Consider the following 15,788-nt stretch of genomic DNA (forward strand, 5'->3'; position numbering starts at 1 on the left):
CCCTGATGAAATGTGTTTGGTAACACTGAAACTGGCCTGGCTGTCCAGCAGGTTTAGAGGTTTATTCCCTTATTGTCTCCTTCCATCTCACTTTAAAATTGATAGCTAGGGTCAGTGTCGAGTAATACATTTTTGGAGCATTCTGTCACACATGCCCCTCATATGGAAATGAATTGGTGATTAATTTCAAGGGAATCTGTGTCACACATTGTAAGGCAATAACTAACAGACAACAGTGAAACTTTATACCATTTTGAACCCCAGCCTTTCAGAGATTCATCTGACACAACCAACAACTTCCTAAAATCCAAATCTCTGAGAATGAGTGAACAGATTGCATTTTTGCACTTTCTTGTTTCATGTCTTACAACTTCAAGCCATAGAAATGTACAGCACAGAGACTATTCTTCCCATCAAATGTGAAGTCCTTTGTAAAAAAGAGAATCCAATCAGCCTACATCACATTGTTCAGAATACACTTCTGCTGTTTATCTAACTCTCTTTTAAAGTCCATCTTTGAATCTTTATTTTCCAACTCAGGCTATGCATTCCAAATCATAACCAGTCACTACAGAAATTAATATGTTCTCCAGACATTGTGTATGGTTATTTGATAATTCTTTTAAATCTGCGTCTTTGATTCCTGAATCTCTTTCTATTGTCTACAGTTTTTATTTAGTCTGTTTCAAATTGTCATCAGTTTGAATATCACAATCAAATGTCCTCTGGGTCTTCTCTATCCATGGAGGAGAGCACCAATTTCACTTGTTTCTCCTAAAATCAGAAATCCCTCATCCCTGACACTATTTTAAAATATTTTCTGTATTCTTTACAAACGATCAATCATTTGTCTTAAGGAAGACAATGTGCGAGATAGCTAGGAGAGAGCGCCATCTGACAACAACCAGAATCTTGTGTTGTGACATTATGACACTGAGCTCTTGTGAATTTTAAAATGCCTTCTCACTCTGTTGTTGACACAGTCTTGTCCCAGTCAGTTCTAACAGCATCACGACTATGATACTGAAGTGTATAGACACAGAAACTCAGTGAAATCCAAAGGTATACAATGATCTGCAAGATTGATTGGGTACCGAACTTGGCTATCAGAGTTCTCCAGATATCAGTGACTACAGCAATAAAGCTAATGCCAAAGCGAAGACAGAAATACTGTAGTAACATTAATCTTGGAAAGCAAATTTACATGCACAAACGGCTGTAGAATTGGCTGAGAAGCTAGTTAACACTAACAAAAGACATTTCCTTCTCTGCTGCCAAATGAACAAAATGGTCATGATGTGGAGGAGTCCGTGTTGGACTGGGGAGGACAAAGTTAAAAATCACACAACACCAGGTTATAGTCCAACAGATTTATTTGGAAGCACGAGCTTTTGTTGTGCTGCTTCTTCATCAGGTGGTTGTGGAGCAGAATCAGAAGACACAGAATTTATAGCAACAGGATTGCAGTGTCATGGAATGTAATATTAAACAAATTTAGCTTAAGCCTTTCATCTTTTAGAATGATCATGTTAGTTTCAGGTCCTTCATGTGAAAATCCCAGAACTTTTTAAAGTTACATCCCCAAGATAGCATTAACAATAGGTGCCATCCCAGCTCAATGCATTGAAGGTGTGAGGTTAAAGTCTGTCCATGTCCCAATGTTAGGTCAGACTGATTCTGTTTCTAAAGTGGGATTTACAGAAGTTTACATGGGGTTATGCAGTTTTTGAGCAAAATAAAATGTAATTCTGCAAGTACAAATTCACCCCACAATCTTATACATGTGTGCGTGCAGGGGAGACCAAGTGAATGTGCGCATGTGAGTGTGTGTGTGTGTGGGGGAGATGAGTGTCTGTGAGAGAGTATGTGTATGTGTATGTACCATGTTTCGGGCATCATTGCCTGCAGCATATGAGATAGACAACGCTGACCGACATACACTGCAAGACGTGTCAGAGTGTCGACATGGATACTACCATTACACATGGGGACACCACCCACCATGTATGCAGCAGGTACACGTGTGACTCGGCCAGCGCTGTCTATCTCATATGTTGCAGGCAAGGATGCCCTGAGGCATGGTACATTGGCGAGACCGAGCAGAAGCTACAGCAACGGATGAATGGACACCGCACAACAATCACCAGCCAAGTGTGTTCCCTCCTAGTCAGGGAAAACTTCAGCAGTCCAGCACATTCGACCTTGGACCTTCAGGTGACCATCCTCCAAGGTGGACTTCGGGACAGGCAACAACACAAAATGGCCAGAGGCTGATATCCAAGTTCGGTACCCATGGGATGGCCTCAAATGGGAATTTGGGTTCATGTCACACTAAATGTGTCCCCACTGCACTATACACTCTCTCACACAGACACGTACACAGCGCACATGCACACACGTGCACACACACATGCGTACATACACAGACATACCTAAAAACCCACCCACTCACACAGACCCTCTGTCATACTTCTCGCATCCGCTCACATGTACTCCCCCCACATTCACAGCCACACACGCACCCTCTCATACACTTATACCCCATTACACTCACACGCATACACATACACATACTCTCTCACAAACACTCACACACCCACTTGATCTCCCCTGCAGGTACACACATTTAAACTTGTGGGGTGAATTTGTACTTGCAGAACTATATTTTATTTTGCTCAAAAACTGTATAAATCCATGTAAACTTCTGTAAATACCACTTTAGAAATAGAATCAGTCTGACCTAACAATTGGGACACAGACAGGCTTTAACCTCACACCTTCAATGCATTATCAGAGCTGAGGCAGCACCTATTGTTAATGCTATCTTGAGAATGTAACTTTAAAACCTTTCTGGGATTTTCATATGAAGGACCGGAAACTAACATGATCATTCTAAAAGATGAAAGACTTAAGCTAAATTTGTTTAATATTACACTCCGTAACACTGCAATCCTATTGCTATAAATTCTGTCTTCTGATTCTGCTCCACAATCACCTGATGAAGAAGCAGCATATCAAAAGCTAGTGCTTCCAAATAAACCTGTTGGACTATAACCTGGTGTTGTGTGATTTTTAACTGATGAAAATGGTGTAATTTTAGAAGGTCGATAGGCAGAAAAAGGAGCTTTACTCTGTATTAAATCCTGTACTAATCCTATTGTGAGAGTTTGATGGAAGGTTTATTTCAATCTAACCCTGTGCTGTAACTCTCTTGGGAGTGTTTGATGGGATGTGGATCTCCCAGCATCTGAGGGTAGTACAGGCAGAAACCATCCTAACATTTTAGAAGTATTTAGATGTGCACGTGTGATGCCAAAGTAGACAAGGCCATGGGTCAAGTGCTGGTAAAAGAGATTCGAATAACTAGGTGCTTGTTTTTGACCAAGCAGACATGATAGACCTGAGGGCTTTTCTCTACGCTGTACACCTCTTTGACTTTGACTTTGTGTTTGATGGAGACAGATGAATCAAAGGGAGCTTCACTCTGTATCTAATCCCAAGCTGTATCAGTTCTGGGAGTGTTTGATAAGGACAGTGTAGAGGAAACACTACTCTGTATTTTACCCTTGCTGTACCCGTCTTGGGAGCATTGGGGGGGGCAGAGTAGAGGGAACATTGCACTATATGTAAACTGTACAAAGAATGGAGGCAGCACAAAAAAGGTAGGTTGAAAATTAAAGGAATGGCCAACTGTACGTGGGTAATGATAACTACAGGTTGAGAGAAACAAATAGTACACTTCTTTTAATACTAGATGAGATCTGAACGATCATGAAAAATGATCTTGATTCTGGAGGTCGAGATGTAAAGTAAGTTTGAATGGAGCTAAGAAATAGCAAGACAAAGAAGTAATTGGAGGGAGTGGCTATGGGTCCCCTGACAGTAATTACATTGTTTCAGTATATACAATAAGAAATAATGACAGTTTGTGGAAATAATACTGTAATGTTACCAAGTCAAATTATTCAATGAAGACTTGAGGATGGCTTAGGAAAGTGTATTCGAGACAGTTTCTTAAAATAATACATTGTGGAACCAGCCATGGAACAGGCAACTGTAGATCTGGAAAGGTGTAATGAAATATGATTAATTGATGATCTTATAGATTGGGGAAGAGTGATTAATAACATGAGGAATTTCACATTCAGTTTGAGAATGAGAAATTTGGATGTGAAACCAGCGTCTTAAACATAAATAAAATTATGAAGAAAGATATAGTTAAAGTAGACAGGGAGACTTGATTAAAAGGTAAAAGAGCAGATCAGCAGAGACAGATCTTTCAGGAGATATTTCACAATTGCCAGCAAAGATATATTCCATTGAGAAAGTATCAACAAGATGAATGAAACATCCTTGACCAACAAAGACAGCTGACAAGGAGTGTTAAACTAAACAAAAGACAGACATTACCATGCAGATTAGGGGTTCGCCTGAGGGTTGGGAACATTTCATAAACCAAAAAAAAAGGAACAATTAAACATAGAAAGATATAAAATAGGAGCAGAAGTAGAAGATTTGGCCGTTTCAATCTGCTCTTCAATCTGGCTATTAATCCAAATCAGTACCTTGTTCCTGCTTTCTCCCCATACCCCTTGATCCCTTTAACCCCTAAACACTATACATAATTCCCTCTTGAAAAACTCAATGTTTCAAGCACTTTCTCCATTTCTTAGAGGGTGAGACTGGGTAATTAACAATATGAAACACAGTGATGGCAAAGACATGGAACAAAAGTGAGCAATGTTCTGGTATCTCAACTGTTTCCAATTTCTGTAAATGACTTGGGTGAAGGAATGGAAGGAATGGTTGCCAAATTTGCTGATGACGCAAAGAAAGGTAGGAAAGCAAGTTGTGGAAAGAACTTATTAGTATGTTTTTCTAAACTGTTTTCAGTGAGTAGGCAAAGATGCGGCAAATAATATATAATATAGGAAAATGTAATAGTGTCCACTTTGGCAGGAAGAATAAAGTAATTAGGAAAGCTAATAGAATGTAATGATTTTTTGCGAAGAGAATTGAATACAAAATTAGGGAAGTTACGCTTCAGTGAAACAGAACACTGCTGAAATCACATCTGGAGTACTAAGCACAATATTGGTCACTTTATAAGGTGGAGGAGCTTGAGGGTCATTTGGAAATTGGCAGTTACGATGTAGTGGGGATAACTGAGACATGGCTTCAAGTGGACAGGGCCTGGGAAATGAATATTCAAGGCTATACGTGCAATCGTAAGGACAGACTGACTGGCAGAGGGGGTGGGGTGGACCTGTTGGTAAGGAATGATATTCAGTCCCTTGCACGGGGGGACCTAGAGTCAGGGGATGTGGAGTCAGTATGGCTAGAGCTGAGAAATTCTAATGGGAGTTATCTACAGGCCACCTAACAGTAGCCTGGATGTAGTGTGTAAGTTGAATAAGGAGCTGAAATTGGCCTATTACAAAGATATTACTACAGTTGTTATGGGGGATTTCAACATGCAGGTAGACTGGGAGAATCAGGATGGTACTGGACCCCAAGAAAGGGAGTTTGTGGAGTGCCACCGAGATGGATTCTTAGAACAGCTTGTGCTGGAGCCTACCAGGGAGAAAGCAATTCTGGATCTGGTGTTGTGCAACAAACCGGATTTAATCAGGGACCTCGAAGTAAAGGAGCCATTAGGAGGTAGTGACCACAATACAATAAGCTTTAATCTGCAGTTTGAAAGGGAGAGGGTAGAATCGGAAGTGACAATATTTCAGTTGAATAAGGGGAACTATGGAGCTATGAGGGAGGAGCTGGCCAAAGTTCAATGGTGCAATACCCTAGCAGGGATGGCAGTGGAACAACAATGGCAGATATTTCTGGGTATAATGCAGAAGATGCAGGATCAGTTCATTCCAAAAAGGAAGAAAGATCCTAAGGGGAGGCAAGGGTGGCCGTGGCTGACGAGGGAAGTTAAGGACCAAATAAAGACAAAGGGAAAAAGTATAACATAGCAAAGATGAGTGGGCTGTCGGAGGACTGGGAAGCTTTTAAAGAACAATAGAGGATAATTAAAAAGGAAATACATAAAGAAAAAATAAGGTACGAAGGTAAACTGGCCAAAAATATAAAGGAAGATAGTAAAGGCTTTTTTAGGTATGTGTAAAGAAAAAAAATGGTTAAGACTAAAATTGCGCCCTTGAAGACAGAAACGAGTGAATTTATTACAGGAACAAAGAAATGACAGAAGAGTTGAATTGGTACTTTAGATCTGTCTTCACTGGGGAAGACACGAGCAATCTCCCAGATGTAATAGTGGCTGAAGGACCTGAACTGAAAGGAATTTATATTAGGCAGGAAATGATGTTGGAGAGACTGATAGTCCTGAAGGCTGATAAATCCCTGGGACCTGATGGTCTGCATCCCAGTGTACTGAAGGAGGTGGCTCTAGAAATCGTGGATGCGTTGGTGATCATTTTCCAAAGTTTCTATAGATTCAGGATCAGTTCCTACGGATTGGAGGGTGGCTAATGTTGTCCCACTTTTTAAGAAAGGAGGGAGAGAGAAAACAGAGAATTAGAGACTAGTTAGTCTGACCTCAGTGGTGGGAAAAATGCTGGAGTCAATTATAAAGGATGAAATTACGACAATCTGGATAGCAGTAACAGGATAGGTCGGAGTCAGCATGGATTTATGAAGGGGAAATCCTGCTTGACTAATCTTCTGGAATTTTTGAGGATGTAACTCTGAAGATGGACAAGGGAGATCCAGTGGATGTAGTATACCTGGACTTTCAGAAAGCCTTTGATAAAGTCCCACATAGGAGGTTAGTGAGCAAACTGAGGGCACATGGTATTAGGGGCAAAATACTGACATGGATTGAAAATTGGTTGGCTGACAGGAAACAAAGAGTTGTGATAAACGGCTCCCTTTCAGAATGGCAGGCAGTGACCAGTGGTGTGCTGCAGGGATCAGTGCTGAGACCGCGGCTTTTTACAATGTACATCAATGATCTAGATGAAGGTATTAAAAGTAATATTAGCAAACTTGCTGATGACACAAAGCTGGGTAGCAGGGTGAAATGTGAGGAGTATGTTAGGAGAATACAGGGTGTCCTGGACAGGCTAGGTGAGTGGACGGATGCATGGCAGATGCAGTTTAATGTGGATAAATGTGTGGTTATCCACTTTTGTGGCAAGAACAGGAAGGCAGATTACTACCTAAATGGAATCAATTTAGGTAAAGGGGCAGTACAATGAGATCTAGGTGTTCTTGTCCATCAGTCAATGAAAGCAAGCATGCAGGTACAGCAGGCAGTGAAGAAAGCTAATAACAAGAGGAATTGAGTATAGAAGCAAAGAGGTCCTTCTGCAGCTGTACAGGGCCCTGGTGAGATCGCACCTGGAATATTGTGCGCAGTTTTGGTCTCCAAATTTGAGGAAAGACATTCTGGCTATTGAGGGAGTGCAGCGTCGGTTCATGAGGTCAATTCCCAGAATGGCGGGACTATCTTACGCTGAAAGATTGGAGTGATTGGGCTTGTATACGCTTGAGTTTAGAAGCCTGAGAGGGGATCTGATTGAGACGTATAAGATTATGAAAGGATTGGACACTCTGGAGGCAGGAAGCATGTTTCTGTTGATGGGTGAGTCCCGAACCAGAGGACAGAGTTTAAAAATAAGGGGTAGGCCACTTAGAACAGAGTTGAGGAGAAACTACTTCACCCAGAGAGTGGTAGGTGTATGGAATGCTCTGCCCCAGAAGGCTGTGGAGGCCAAGTCTCTGGATACTTGGATAGAAGAGTTGGATAGAACTCTTAAGGATAGTGGAATCAAGGGTTATGGGGATAAGGCAGGAACAGGATACTGATTGAGGATGATCAGCCATGGTCATAATGAATGGTGGTGCTGGCTCGAAGGGCAGAATGGCCTACTCCTGCACCTATTGTCTATTGTCTATTATTGTCTATTGTCTTTTGCCTATTGTCTATTTAAGGAAGAATGTAAAAGCATTGCAGGGAGTTCAGAGAAGGTTGACTAGACTGATACTTGCAATGGGTAGGTTGCCTAATGTGGAAAGGATAGAGATGCAAGTCTTTTATCTGCTGGAGTTTAAAAGAGGAAAAGGTGACTGGATTGAAACATACAAAGTTTTGATAGTCGTAACAAGGTAGATGTGGAGAAAATGATTCTTCTTTATGAGAGAACCTAGAACTGGAGTCACTATTTAGCAATCAAGGTAATCCATTTAAAATGGAAATTAAGTGAAATTTATTTTCTCAAGTGAGTAGGGAATCTTTGAAACTTCCTTCCTGAAAAGTTGTTGGATTTAGAGTCCTTAAATCTTTTTAAAGCAGACGTCGATAGATTTTCTTTAAGCCGGGGGTGAAAGGTTACCAGGTCGGGAGGAATGTGGATTTGAGGATACAATCACGTCAGCCATGATTTTATTGAATGCCGGAGAAGACTCAAGGGGATGAATAGCCTTCTCATATACCTGATTTATATGTATGTAAGTAAAGACTCCTTCTGCTCCCACATGTGGATGTAACAGAATCTAGAATATCACTTCAAACAACAATATGAAAGTTCTTTCCTGTGTCTTGGCTAATATTTATCCATCAATTATCATCATCACAGGAAGAACAGATAAAGTGGTCACTATTTCATTGGCCTTAGTAAGATTTTGCTGAGTGCAAATTGACTGCCAATTCACAAATGTTTTAACAGTAAATATACTGCATAACTACATCATTGGCCATAAAATGCATTTAGATTTCCGGAGATTTTACAACGTGATGTATAAATGCAACTCGATCTTTCTTTTCACAAACAGATGCTGCCTGCCTATTCTCCAGAATATTGAATTAAACAATGTAGTGTTGATAAGTTGTTCCTGATGACATTTTTAACATCGTGTTTGATGGTTTTCAGGGTGGTGACGAGGTGGAAGCTTATCAGATTGAATGCCAGAAATCTGGAACATGGAGTAGCAGTATACCTACATGCAAGGGTAAGATAAAATCATACAGAATTACTGTAAACATCTTGAAACAGAGATGTACAGATATGAAATAGCATCAGTTACCCTTTCATGTTCAACCAGGACATCAATGCACAAGTTCCTCCACAAAATCTGAACCATTTTCAGTTGCTTCATCAATGACCTTACTTCCATCATAAGGTCAAATGAGGATGTTGACTCATGTTTCTACAAAGTTCAGCACTATTCACAATTCCTCAGATGCTGAGGAATTGTGAATAGTGAAGGAGTCCATACCCAAATTTAGTTAAGCCACATTTGGAATATTGCCACACTACCAGAAGGATGTGGAGACTTTGGAGAGGCAGAAATAGTTTACAAGGGTGTTGCCTGATTTGGAAGGTATTAGCTATGAGGAGAGATTGCCATTCTCTAAGTTTTTGTAAGTGTCAAGAATGTAGTCTTCTATATTTTCAGTTATCGATTGTGGGGCACCCCGACCACTAGAGGACGGATTCATTACTTTCCACACCACAGACAATCTAACACTGTTCGGGAGTCACATTGAATATTCATGTCATGCCTTATATTACCGGATGGAGACAGAATTGAACAGTAAGTGGATCAGTTTTCACTCAAATGAATAAAATATTGATCGCTTATTGGAAAAAGTAGGACACATCAACCCACACTGCAGGCAGAGGATTGTATAATTGACAACCTCTCTCAAACCCATAGGCATTCAAACTGAGTTCTCTTTTATACCAGGGAATATTACAAACAGAAACAAATTCTGTCTGTCTGCATCACTGGGTTCTTTACATAACTCATCTTGCTGTGTGGGATTGGACTTGGGGAGGGGGGAGTGGCAGATATTCAAGGATACAGGGAGCAAATGGAAAATGGAATTAGACTGGTTGGGATGTGGGGAATTAGGTGAGAGTGTGTTAGACTGATACTGAAGTGTGAGAAGAGTGATGGAAGAGTGAGATTAGCCTGTAAGTGATATTAAAGAGTCCAGGGAGTGAGTGGAGAATAGAATTAGACTCGGGTTATTAAAGGGTGCGGAAAGTGAAGGAAGAGTAGAATAACATTGCGTAACATTTGAAACCATACACAGATGCAAGGACAATGCGGTTAGATTGGATGGCATTTTATAAGAGGCAGAGAATGTGAGATAGAGTGGGATTAGATTGGGTGGGATAATAAAGGATGCAGGAAGTGAGAGCAGAGTGTAAATAGATTGAGTGGTATAATGACAAAATATGATTGAATAAATTGTCTGGTGTGTTTTAGAGATTTCTTGCCACTTAAATCAGAACAGTATTCCTGCACATCCGGTTTTCACATCATTTTCTATCTTCTCACTGACAAATGGAATCATTGTACTTTACCAGCTACGTACACCTGTATGGAGAATGGGTTTTGGGTCAATGATGAGCTGGGCACAGATCTCCCTACCTGTCAGCCAGGTAAGACTGAAGGCTAAATGTTGATTTGAAGGTTGGTGTGTGTGTGTGTGTGTGTGTGTGTGTGTGTGTGTGTGTGTGTGTGTGTGTGTGTGTGTGTGTGTGTGTGTGTGTGTGTGTGTGTGTGTGTGTGTGTGTGTGTGTGTGTGTGTGTGTGTGTGTCGTGTGTGTATATCACAAGATCATATCAATATCACAGGCAAAAACATTGAATGTTCCCAAGAATGTGTTGGATATACTGTAGTTCTTATAGCTAAAGAGATCAAAGGGTATGTGGAGAAAGCAGAAACGCTGCTGAGTTGGATGGTCAGCCAAGATCATATTGATTGATGGAGCAGGCACAAAAGGCCAAATGGCCTAGACATGCTCCTATTTTCTATATTTCAAAGATTCTAAGAACTGCTTTCTCACTTTTACAGACAGCAGAAATAGACAGATAGGCTGAGCCTCTCACTGTTATAAACAGCAGAGCCAAACATACAGCCCCTTTATTTTAGACCATAAGACCATAAGACATAGGAGTGGAAGTAAGGCTATTCAGCCCATCGAGTCCACTCTGCCATTCAATCATGGCTGATGGGCATTTCAACTCCACTTACCCGCATTCTCCCCGTAGCCCTTAATTCCTTGTGACATCAAGAATTTATCAATTTCTGCCTTGAAGACATTTAGCTTCCCAGCCTCCACTGCACTCTGTGGCAATGAACTCCACAGGCCCACCACTCTCTGGCTGAAGAAATGTCTCCGCATTTCTGTTCTGAATTTACCCCCTCTAATTCTAAGGCTGTGTCCACGGGTCCTAGTCTACTCAACTAACATAAACAATTTCCTAGCATCTACCCTCTCCAAGCCATGTATTATCTTGTAAGTTTCTATTAGATCTCTCCTTAATCTTCTAAATTCCAATGAATATAATCCCAGGATCCTCAGCCTCATATGTTAGACCAACCATTCCAGGGATCACTTTCACTCCAAAACAGAAGGCTTTCATTTTGAAAAGCATGAGGTGTGTTTCCTGTTGGTATGAAAGCAATTTTAAAAAGGTAAATGCCAGACTGTCTTTGATTTAAACCTATGGTATCATTTATTTCTGATTCCAGAGTGGTCTTATATAATTACATGCACGCCACACATACAGACGAATATTACAGTAAAAGCAAAATCATGCAGCGAAATGTTAAAACTAAATATCATAGAATATATCATTAAATATCATTAAAGATCAGAATCCAAATGATGGAGTTGGAATCTGTAGTGTTACTTCAAAGTTGTGGGAAGGTAACAAGTTGAGATAATAGTTGCTGGTAATGTTCTTGGACAGAGGATCAATTAAATTTTCAGCTGAATTCGTAATCCCTCTGAAGCAGGAATTGAGGCTCTAACCTTCAGACAGGTCTTGCTGTTAGCCTGATATCTGCTGCTTTCTTGATGCTGGTGGCATCAAACTGCTTTAAAGGTTCAGAATGTGTGTTTGAAGTCTCCAGAATTCTAAATGAGTTCAATCACATTAGTTGGCCATGAACAGACGTTGGTGGTCATTAGTGAGCTGTTTATTTTAATGAAGGAGTTCCCCTGCTCAAATCTATTGAAATCATGTCAGCAGCTGGTTAGACATTTTCAGCGGCTTTTGTGGGCACAATGACCAGGCTTCTGAGCGACTTTGTTGTGAAGTTTTGCAGCCTTTCTATACAGTAACAGGTGAGAAATTCCACAAACATCATGAGTCTAGCTATGTCTCACTGAAAACCAATGACCGATGCTTCTAGAAATTGATCATTTTGTACGTTGTGTAATTTGTAGCAGCCATTGTTAAAAGACCAGTAAAGTCACCTTTCAAAACAAAAAGAAAGTATAATACTTTAATTTTCTTTTAGACATGACAATCATCCCCTATTCCAGGAGCTTTTATGTGACATCAAATGCCTTTTGGAAATCCAACAGCACTCCATTTCCTGGCACCTAATTATTAATGCCACATTGTTACATATGCAGAAAGAGGCCACTCAGTTCATCACGTCTGTGCTGGTTCTCAGAATGATCATCTCACCCAGTCACATTCTCTCACCTGCTCCTGGCAACAGTGCACTTTCTCCCTTTTCAAATAACCATCTAATTCCCTTTCGTATGTCCCAATTGAACCTGCTTCTGCCAGGTATTAGGCTGTGCATTCCAGACCTGAACTATTCACTGCGTTAGAAAGAGCTTCTTCACCATTGCTTCTTTCACCAATTACTGTAAATCAATGTCATCTGATTCTCAATCCTTTCACCAAGGAGAACAGTCTCTCTTGTCTCCTGTACTATCTGAGTTGTAATTGCACTGGAGAGGACAAAAAGGAAATTCAGATTGGAGGGTTAAAAAAGATGTGAGGAAAAGTGGTTTTACCAGAGGGTGTGGGAATCTGGAACTCACAGCCTGTAAGGGTATTAGAGACAGAAAATGTTATAACACTTAAGAAGTTGAAGTGCCAAGGCATACATGGATATGGGATAGGTACTAGAAAATGAGATGAGAATAGTAAGATGCTTGTTTTTGACTGGTGCAGACTCAATAGGCTGAAGGCATTTTTCTGTGCTATAGTCTGCAATTATTACATAAGCTTTGTTACATCCTTACCACAAATTGGCTGTCTACAGACCTCAAAAGCATCCTGAGACTAACAGTTGCTTGTTCCTGAGCTCTGGCCAAATTGATGCTGTCCTTGGAGTCTCTGAAACATCCTCTTCCTGTAGCACAGCATTGTTCTCCCTAAAATATATTGCCATCCTCCATCAGTTCTTTCCTTCTCTATTTTTTTCTGAACACCTTGCACCCAGGTATATTTAACAGCCAGTCTTGCCCTTCCTTGAGCCAAGTATCACCAGGTCATACTTCCCTTGGGCAATTTGTGCCTATCATATTTCTAATATTTAATGCATTCATATACTTGGACGTGGAAATCTGATTTTGGGCTTCATTCCTTTCTCCCTTACTCTGACTTCATCAATTTACTTACTGTATTCACTGCTGGTGCCCATTGCATCTCGTAAGTGTTGTGTGAACCTGATATTCTGCTCTAATATTCTGTCTTGGTCCCCAAACTTTGCCAGGTTAATTTAAAGCCTTTCCAACCACAATAGCACCTCATATTGCAAAACACTCTCCTATAAGGGGAATTACACTTTCCGCAGCTACCTGATCAAGCCACCTAAGAATCCTGTATATCTCAATAAAGTCATCTCTCATTCTTCAAAGATCCAGTGGGTACAGGTCCAACCTTCTCAACCTCTCATCATAAGACAGTCACCCCAGATCTGGATCAAGCTAGTGAACTCTCTCTACACTGCCTTCAATGTCAGTATATCATTTCTCAGATGAGGGGCCCAAAACCTTTCACAGTATCCAAGGTATATTTTAACTAATGCCTTGTGTAGTTTTAATAAGGTTTCATTCTTTTTTATATTCTATTCCCTTTGAAACAAAGACCAATAATCCATATGACTTCCTATTAACTGCTGTTGACTGCACATGGAACCCCCAAAGTCTCCTATCTGAATTATTCTGCAGTCCTTCTCAATTTAAGTAATATTCAGCTCCTCTGTTCTTCCTGCCAAAGTAATATTTCATACCTCTCCAGGAAACATTCCCTCTTAGCTGCTTGGCTGCATGCACAACAGCTGCTCTGATGCTCCGCACAGGGTGATTGGTATTGACGCCAATCACGGTACTGATTTACAGATATACAAGTCACTGTCATACATGGGCCTCTGAGGTCTAAGAGGCAGTAAGAAAATTAGAGGGAACACTGTCTTGAGTACCATAGTTTATAGTTGGGCAATAAATCCTGAACTAGCCAATAAATAACACCCACATCACCTGAACAAATGAACAATAAAAAAATCTACTGGCTCTCCATTATTTATTCTTCAATTACATCCTCAAAAATTTATATCAGGTTTGTCAAAAATGATTTCCCTTTCATAAATCCATGTTGACCCTGCCCAGTCCTACCATTATTTTCAAAGTATCCTGTTAGCTTCATATTCTACATTCACTTCAACTGATGCTATGTCAACAGGTTTGTAGTTCCTGATTTTCTCTCTTCCTCCTTTCTTAAGTAGGTGGAGTTACATTTACCACAATTTAATCTGCTGTTTATATTCCAAATACTCAGGTAATGCACTAGAAATCAAGTCCTGCTATTCCTGGAGTCATCACAAAAGTTGAAGTTATTTTAAAATAGTCGAAGTTCCCCAATGTACCTGATGTTCAAACCTTGTTTGATGGAAAGCATGGACCAGATTTCTGTACTTTGCGAAAATTTGAATTACTATTTATTACAAGTAATAAGACTATAGTTTAATAGTTTAAAAGTAGTCATTAAAATATTAACCACACCAAAGTAGATTATGGACATATCAAAATAGGTTACAGACAGGGCAAAAAAAAACTAGAAAGGCAATTCTGTAATTTTTGTTACCAGGTTCTGATCCCCAGCACATAGTTTACTTGTCTTTCTCCAAATGCTTCCAATGCACAAAGTGATCAATTCACTCTGACTTCATTTAAAATTTATTACTTACAACAACTGTTGCAGGAAATGTAAACTGGTTTTCTTCACATTTACGGTAAGTTTTAACTGCACAGAACAGAGAGACCACTCGCAAGATGATGACGAACAGAACATTTCTCTCTCTGCAACTTATTCCAAGCTTCAAACTGTTCAGTTACCTGAGAACCAGTCAGTCAGTCAGCAAGAAGGTCTCTGTCATTAATAACTTGGGACTAGTCTATAGAGTACTGAACTTCTTGTTGCCTGCGAAAGCTGTATCTGTACACCCCTGTGCTCAAGTCTGCAACTCAAACTTCAATTATTGCTTGTTCTCTCTGTTGTTTACAGTGCTTGCCATGGATGTCAGGTTACTTGCTTTACAAAGCAGCACCCATCCTCTCATGCATTAGTTTTAAAACAGTTATTTCTTATTTCAGCCCACAGTTTTCTTTAGAAAACACACACAAAGTAAAATGACATGGTCTTTACACAAAGTGTACAAAATTTTGTAAGATGACCATCAATGCATCCATTATCTCCACAGCCACCTCTTTAACACTCTGGGATGTAGATCATCAGGTTCAGAAGATTTATTCTCATTGGTTCCCAGTAACTTATCTTGTATTACTTCTTTGCTAACTATAATATCTTACAGTTCCTATTTTATACTAGTCTCAAGAATCTCCATTATTTCTGGGAAGTTTTTAATATTTTGCTCCATGAGGATAAATATAAATTGTTACTTTAGTTTTTTTTGCCATTTCCTTATTCCCCATCATAAACTCCTGATTCTGGTTGTAATATATTCGAATTTGTTTTTGCTAATTCTTCCTTTTTACATACCT

The 15,788-nt window shown here is 40.0% G+C and overlaps 1 protein-coding gene across 3 annotated transcripts in view; it reads left to right on the plus strand.

The window, feature by feature from the left end:
• Positions 1-15,788, plus strand: part of masp1 (MBL associated serine protease 1) — a 133,767-nt gene that overhangs the window by 73,556 nt on the left and 44,423 nt on the right. For all 3 annotated transcript variants that reach the window (XM_043702533.2, XM_087993436.1, XM_043702532.2), the window contains exons 8-10: positions 8,895-8,973; positions 9,421-9,558; positions 10,341-10,415. In XM_043702533.2, coding sequence (XP_043558468.2) covers positions 8,895-8,973; positions 9,421-9,558; positions 10,341-10,415 — 292 coding nt within the window. The remainder of the gene's footprint in view (positions 1-8,894; positions 8,974-9,420; positions 9,559-10,340; positions 10,416-15,788) is intronic.

Source organism: Chiloscyllium plagiosum, unplaced genomic scaffold (assembly GCF_037043375.1).
Source record: "Chiloscyllium plagiosum isolate Xiang-an unplaced genomic scaffold, Cpla_swu_hap1 HiC_scaffold_13, whole genome shotgun sequence".
Classification (NCBI taxonomy): Eukaryota; Metazoa; Chordata; class Chondrichthyes; order Orectolobiformes; family Hemiscylliidae; genus Chiloscyllium; species Chiloscyllium plagiosum.